This window comes from Seriola dumerili, unplaced genomic scaffold, assembly GCF_002260705.1.
Source record: "Seriola dumerili isolate Sdu_G_001 unplaced genomic scaffold, Sdu_1.0 BDQW01000160.1, whole genome shotgun sequence".
NCBI lineage: Eukaryota > Metazoa > Chordata > Actinopteri > Carangiformes > Carangidae > Seriola > Seriola dumerili.
In genome coordinates this window covers 650,199-657,500 of record NW_019174415.1, presented here as the reverse complement: position 1 = coordinate 657,500, position 7,302 = coordinate 650,199, and the positions used below count along the sequence as shown (strand labels likewise).

The window sequence follows — 7,302 nt, the reverse complement described above, 5'->3', positions numbered from 1 at the left end:
GCAGAAAGCAGTGTGAGATTTTCAGTTGCACGCCGCACAACAACTAAAGTACATATCACTTGTGCATAAATCAGTTAGTCAGTCATAACTTATAAGCAGCTGCTGAGACTTTTTGGTTTTGTCTGGTCTGACCTTTGCTTTGGAACAAATCCATACATTTTTTAATGTCCCTTTAATGTTCAGAAAAGCTCTCAGATGAAAAACAATAAAACAGAAGAAACATGTGTAATTGCATCTTCCATCAGAGGATTGCATAACAAGACCTGCTCATTTGTAATAATTAAAACTGTCTGTAATTTCTTCGTTCCCCTCAGGTTACAAAGTCAGACACAACAGAACTCAGGTTTCTGCTTGTAAAGAGCATGTTTGTGTTGGAGGACGCTGGTTACTAAGGTCAGTGTTTTTTTTTTCAGTTTTTATGCAGCAGGTAGACCCTTAAGGGAATGTCTACAGACCACTGATATATAGTGACAGTCACCCTTTAGATGATCTTCACTGTTTTTTACGTTCGTCCTGGGGAGTGAGATTAGAGCGAGGGAAGAGAGAGCAAAGGAAGAGAGAGGGAAACAAGATAGGCACTCTGAATCCTCCTCCTCTTCCTCCTTCGTAACTTTTTCTGTATTTCCTCTCACTGCAGCCACTAAAAGATGTTCTTACCGAGCCTCCCGGCAACTCACTTTCAAGGATGAACACAGATACACTCAAACACACATACACCAACATTAATGTTGGCATCCATCAGACAGCTTTAGCTGGACTGCAAATCCCACACTGACAGGCTTCCAGCAGATGCTATTTATAAAGATTTTTTTAAATCCAAAATTAGTGAAGTGCATCTGCTGGGCAGAGCTACAGTCTGCTCATTTTTATTCCATAGTTTTATTTCACAATGACCTCTGACTGGCCATGTGTGTGTCTTTTTGTATCACTCCTGACTGGTAAATATCCCCTGGCCACAGGACTGGCTGCCCAGCACTGCTTCATACATGTTATATAACTGAACCTCTAGAGCAAACAGAGGCAAGCGTCTCAGCAACAGGTATTACAGTCACCTCCAGCTATGCCACCATTGACCAATTCTAGATTACAGTGTATGAATAATGGAAAGGAGTGAGGGTGCATACAAACAAGTCTACGTCTCATTCAGAGAGGCACACCATGTGTAGCCCAGCTTTACATTTCAGAGACAAAGTTCAAGTGCAGATCAGTCAATCACTGATGCATTAAAGCCTTTTTACTCTGAAAACTGTGGCCTCCTAATTAGTCGCCCTGCAGGGCTGATAAAGTTCAGAGAAACCTCCAGCTGTGCTCTCAATGGCCATGTCATCCATGTCAAGTTTTTTTTTTTTTTAATAAATCATTTAAAATGATTACAGTGGCCATTTTGTTCTGCACTACACTCCCAGCATGCTGTAACCTATGTAATGCTGAGAAAAGTTACACATGAAAAGAGAGAAATCAAACACAACCAGCACAGGGCTCACCTAAGAAAAACTAACAATCAAAGAAATTCAAATCCAACTGTCTAAACAATGCTCTCTCTCTCTCTCTCTCTCTCTCTCTCTCTCTCTCTCTCTCTTCCTCTCTCTCTCTCTCCTTTAAGTTTAGAGATGGGTTGGTCCTCCCTGTGATGTCACCTCACTCCTGTATGGACATTCATTCCACCAGCAGTGTGCATCTCCCGTGCTTCTCCAAATCGATGCTGTTCACCAAAACGCAAAAGCAGCATTACGCACGGCGGTGTGATCTCGGAAGAATGTCTTTACTGGTGGATTGTGAACTCTTGTTCTCCTCACCTTTGTGATATAAGTATGTTTATATTCGGGCGGTGTGCGCGACGGGACTATCTGGAGTACCTGTGATGAAGGCTTTACTATTTGAGGAGGTACGTTTGTGCATGTGTAGTGTTTTCAGTGAGCTACACTCTGTTTGCACTGACAAGGAGTATTACGCACGACGTATCCCCGTGCGTTAGTGGCAGGCAGCTCAGCGCACCCAGTCGTTGCTGTTCTTGGGAAGTAGAAGGGTGCAAAACAACAACATGGTACGAAAGGACAAACTGGAGCCAGCATGGATTTAACCCAGTTAAATCAGTTAGTGGAAAACGTTTCCAACGATGAGAACACAACGGACGCACCGCTTGCCTTGCCACACACTCAGGCAGCCACTGCGCTCATCATCCTGGTGGTTTCTGTGATCATTTCGGTGACCATTGTCGGTAATGTGTTGGTGATTGTGGCGGTGCTGACCAGCCGGGCTCTCCGTGCGCCTCAGAACCTTTTCCTGGTGTCTCTGGCATCGGCGGACATCCTGGTGGCCACGCTGGTCATCCCCTTCTCTCTCGCCAACGAGGTTATGGGCTACTGGTACTTTGGAAGCACTTGGTGCGCCTTCTATTTGGCTCTGGATGTGTTGTTCTGCACCTCATCCATCGTGCACCTGTGCGCCATCAGCCTGGACCGCTACTGGTCAGTCACAAAGGCGGTCAGCTACAACCTGAAGCGGACACCTAAGCGCATCAAGTCCATGATTGCTGTAGTTTGGTTAATATCTGCTATCATCTCCTTTCCTCCTCTTCTCATGACCAAACATGACGAACGGGAGTGTGAACTGAACGATGAGACCTGGTACATCCTCTCTTCCTGCCTGGTGTCCTTCTTCGCTCCGGGTCTCATCATGATTCTGGTTTACTGTAAGATCTATAAAGTGGCCAAGCAGCGCTCCTCCACCGTGTTCGTGGCCAAGAACGGCCTGGAGAGGCAGCCCTCTCAGTCAGAGACCTGTTTCGTCAGGAAGGACCGGTTTGAGATGGAGAGCCCCAGTAGCCAAAGCTCGGGCAGCCACCAGCAAAGGCAGGGGGAGCTGGATGACATCGACCTGGAGGAGAGCTGCTGTGCGTCGGATACTAAACCCCGCAATCATCGCTTCACCAAGCGGAGGAAGGTGGAGGGGTCGGACTGCTGCCCGCCTCAGAACTGCCGTCTCTCGTGGGCTTCGGCCCGGGCGTCGCAGCTCTACCCGCAGCAGAAGAACCCAGCTGAGCGACAACAGCTGGCCGCGGCCAACAAGACCAAAGTGGCCCAGATGCGGGAGAAGCGTTTCACCTTCGTGTTGGCGGTGGTGATGGGGGTGTTTGTGCTTTGCTGGTTCCCCTTCTTCTTCACTTACAGCCTGCATGCGATCTGCAGAGACAGCTGCTACATCCCAAGAGCACTTTTCAACCTTTTCTTTTGGATTGGCTACTGCAACAGTTCCGTGAACCCCATAATATACACTATTTTCAACAGGGATTTCAGAAAAGCCTTCAAGAAAATCGTATGCAGAACTCCTAAACGAACATAAACATTGAAAGGGACACATCTATCAACAGTGCTGGGAAGTAATAGGCCTATTAGTAGAACTCATTCTTCTTGGCAATTTCCCCTGCCCAAATCATTTCAATGTAACTGTTATCATATTGAAAAAAAAAAAGATCTAGTCTTGTGTACACATTTAAATGTCTATGAATAAAATGTAAAGTGGAGCAAAACAAAAGACAAATATTGGGATGTGTTGTTGCACATCGGATGTAAGCATCAAACATGGTCATTAATTTAATCATCAGATATATTTATCCCACTTGAGATATGGGAAGTTTTAATATATAGGTCACTGTATAACAAGTTCTGCAAATCTGAACCTTTGAGAAAGAAATCCTTGCATTGGATCAATGTTTTATGCTGCAGCAAGTAACAGGAAAGAGCTACTGTAGTGAAAATGAAGTCATGTATATAACTGGATTCCAGTGCTGGCAGATGGTTCACAGTGAGCGTTTCTTGTGTTGAGATAAATAGAAGATAAATCTCCATTGTCTATAAAATATAAGCACAGGGATAAGCAAGCAAGCATTGCCTGCAGGTGTTACGGGAGGGAAAAATGAAATTAAAATTCTATAGATTAAAACAGGGTTTATCACAAGTGTAGAATGCTGCCTGGTTGGAGTGTTTGACATTATTATAGGTCTTTCAGATACGTATATTTCTTCGCTTGCTGCAGTTAAAGCTCCAACAAGGCTCTCGGCCATTTCTTATCAGTGAACCCCCAAACTTACGTAAGAGTCTAATCTCACACCCCCACCACACCATCACACCACCTCACACCAGAACAATTGCCAAGCTGAGGCCTGCGTGTGCAAACTCTGTTGGATCAGTCTGCGTATTTCATTTCAACCTGCACAAAATTCAGCTCAATATTTTGTCAGTAAATATTTAAACCTTGTGAGATCACAATACTGCAGCACAACCTGATTTCAGTGTTATGGGACAAGAGTTTAAATCTGGGTTATGTTGTCCTGCTGATGTCTTTTTTAGATCGTGGTGCCAAATTCATTTTTCATTCTTTGACGCAGGAAAAGTATCTGGCAAGATGATAGAAAGAAACTCAATACATATTACTGATTGTGACAGTCCTGAACATGTTAGTGGAAGGATGCTCTGAAAAAAAAACAAAAAAAACAAAAACAAAACAGCCATCCTCCCTCGACCTTAAAAATAGCATCTCTGGACACAGTTATTGCAGGTGGAGCTGGACTTCCATCCACCATCAAATCTCCTTGGTTCAATAAGAGAGCTTAATATCCACAAGCCATGCCTCAAGCTGTAATCCTCTGCTTTATAAAGCTGTATTATCATAGGAAAAGGTCTACAAATTATCACCACAGCTATGCTCTAACTTTCTGCCAGTAAAGAAATTATTGACAGCACGAACAAGTCAGTAAGCTATATGGGAAAAATATAAAATATACAGTCATTTACAATGAAGACATTCCTGCAAGTTACATACATGAATAGGAAATGTGATTATATTCAAAGGTATATTTGAGCTGCTGATTTCCATACAACCTCAGTTCATGATTCATCTGGGATATAACGCATACGTGAAATGTTGAATACGTGATGAAGCTTGCATGAAAAGGCCTGCTCTTCTCTGAAACCCCCCAAAAAAACACTCTGGTTTGTGAGGAGAAGTCTGACCAGCTCAATATCAGCCTATTGTGTGCATGGGGGTGCTGGGGATAAATACACTATTTATATCTCCTTAGGAATGTCTTCAAAGCTCTCCTACGGCTCACTGGTGCCTTGCCAAAGATAATCACCCTGTTTGAGTGGTGTGATGCTTGAAAGGAATTTTAAAAAAACAAAGTTTAATGAAGTGGTTTTTGTGAGGTGAGCTCATATTCATGATTGTGTTGTTGAGCTATCATCAAGAGAAACAAGAATGAAGGTGGTTGCATATTTCCTTCTCTCTTGACATGCGCTACCATTTTATTCATGAGCAGAATGAGACAGTCTGAGAGAAGTGGAGCTGGTGTGAGGAAGGAAACTTTATCTTAAAGGGATTCACAAACTCTTGAAACGAATTAAATGTCTGGCGCAAGTCGTCCTCACAAGAGGCGGTAAAATTATCTTTGTATATTTTCATCTTCAACAGGATGCAAGTGATGTTAATTGGCATATGTGCAATTTAATGGGATGTTGTTGTATGTAATTTAATTTCTCCAGAGAGCATGGTCATCTCCCTTGATGTATGTTGCATTAGCCTTGGTGGAAATATTTACATGAACATTCACAGGTCATTTACTTCCTGATAGTATACTGATTACTCTCTGATAAGACATGTAACTCCCTTTTCAAATCTCACTTCCCAGTTCAATTATCTTTCTAATCAACTGCTCCATTGCAGTAAGAACGGAGCACAATGCTTTTAATTAGATGTAGTGTTTTCTGTTACTGAGAGGCATGTCTCCCTTACACACTTCACCTATGTTAGAGTCCAAACTAGGAGACTTAGAGCAGCATGGCATGTTAAATTATCATCATTTTCTCCGAAGAAAAAAATCTTCACACACAACTAAACGCAGATCCCTCGCAATCTGTCACTATTCATTAGCTAAATGCTCTGCTAATTGCGTTTTTATTCAAGAGAAAATTGGTATTGTTTACACTCTGTTGATTTGCAATTCTCTCCAGCCCGCACTTCCATCTACCAAGCCTTTTATTTATCCCAGACTGTAAACAAAGTTGGAGCCTGATTCAGGAAGAGAAGTGGAGCTGTGGCGACCCATAACCTCCCAAATCCTCCTAAAGGCTTAATGAGAGAAACAGACCAACAGGACAGAGCCAAAACATTTCCTGGAGTGGGATGCTGAAGGGAAAGCTTTATTCAAGTCCTTTTAAAGGGGAGAAAGAGTGGATGGTCAGAGCCGGCTGCCAGGGCTGTTTAGGGTCAGCAGTGTAGGGAAGGCTATTTGTAGGCACAATAGTTGGAGGAGATGTGGTTATAAATGTTTCAAGATGGGTGCAGTGGAGTAAAAAAAAAAAAAGCTGCCTCTTAGGAAAAGAGAGAGAGAGAGAGGGATTAAGAGAGCAGTCACTGGTTGTCCTCCGCTGCATTACCTTGTTTGTCAGACACAATGCAGCATCTGCAGGTAATTGCTTTTTTCAATTGTCTCTAACAAGATAAAGGTTGGAGGCGAGCAAGGCCAAAACTCACGTCAATCCCAGGAAGCTGCGCATCTGGAGAAGAAGAGCCAGTGTGTCATTAGTGTAAATCAGCTGGTGTCACGTCGAAGCGAGGGTGGGACTGAGCTCACCGTCTCCAGGCCATTCTAATATATCGCCATGCTTACCACAAGCATGACTTGGGGCGTCAGACAGTGGTCGATGGTCATATTACTGGCCTCTGTATTTTTGTATCTGCTATCCAAACATGTGCAGATGTGTCTCCTCTTCATAGGGTAAGCACGAAGAGATTCTACACACTAACAAAATCACCATTTTAAAACATTTCCTATCAAACATCAACCTCTGCTGCAGAAGGCGTTACAGTGTAGGCGAGCTGTGGTGCAAAACATTTGCAGCTTTAAAGGAAAGGTAAGGTGATATTCTTTATTTTTTCAACTAATTAATCCAGTATTGTCTGTGTGGTCAAAGCCTGATATACTGTAGCTCATTCTTGTGTCAAAAACCTGCAATTTTGTCCAAAAACTATTAAAAACACACCAGTAAGCCACACTGTTGCATTGAGTGATATGTTCCTTCCTGACCATAAACTTGGGAACTGTAGTTTATTTTGAGTCAATCCCACATGAACCGTTCTGCTGCTGTAAATACTCCCAAACGCACCAAATCCACTACTGAAAATAGTCCCAGTCCAAAACACTATTTACTCCTGTTTGTGTAATGCTTGCAAAAACTACAATGCCCAGCTGTATTGCACACATTCATTAGGTTCTGTTTTATTTTGTTTTTTTGAATGAAAGTA

At 43.0% G+C, this 7,302-nt stretch overlaps 1 protein-coding gene across 1 annotated transcript; it reads left to right on the top strand.

The window, feature by feature from the left end:
* The first annotated feature begins 1,651 nt into the window (after nucleotides 1-1,651).
* On the top strand, nucleotides 1,652-3,540 carry LOC111226458 (alpha-2Db adrenergic receptor-like). Its single transcript, XM_022751625.1, has one exon. The coding sequence runs from the start codon at nucleotides 2,071-2,073 to the stop codon at nucleotides 3,340-3,342; it is 1,272 nt and encodes a 423-aa protein (XP_022607346.1). The 5' UTR covers nucleotides 1,652-2,070; the 3' UTR covers nucleotides 3,343-3,540.
* The last annotated feature ends 3,762 nt before the right edge of the window (nucleotides 3,541-7,302 follow it).

Coding starts and splice junctions, on each gene's coding strand:
- LOC111226458 (XM_022751625.1), top strand. CDS start 2,071: ATGGATTTAACCCAGTTAAATCAGTTAGTGGAAAACGTTTCCAACGAT.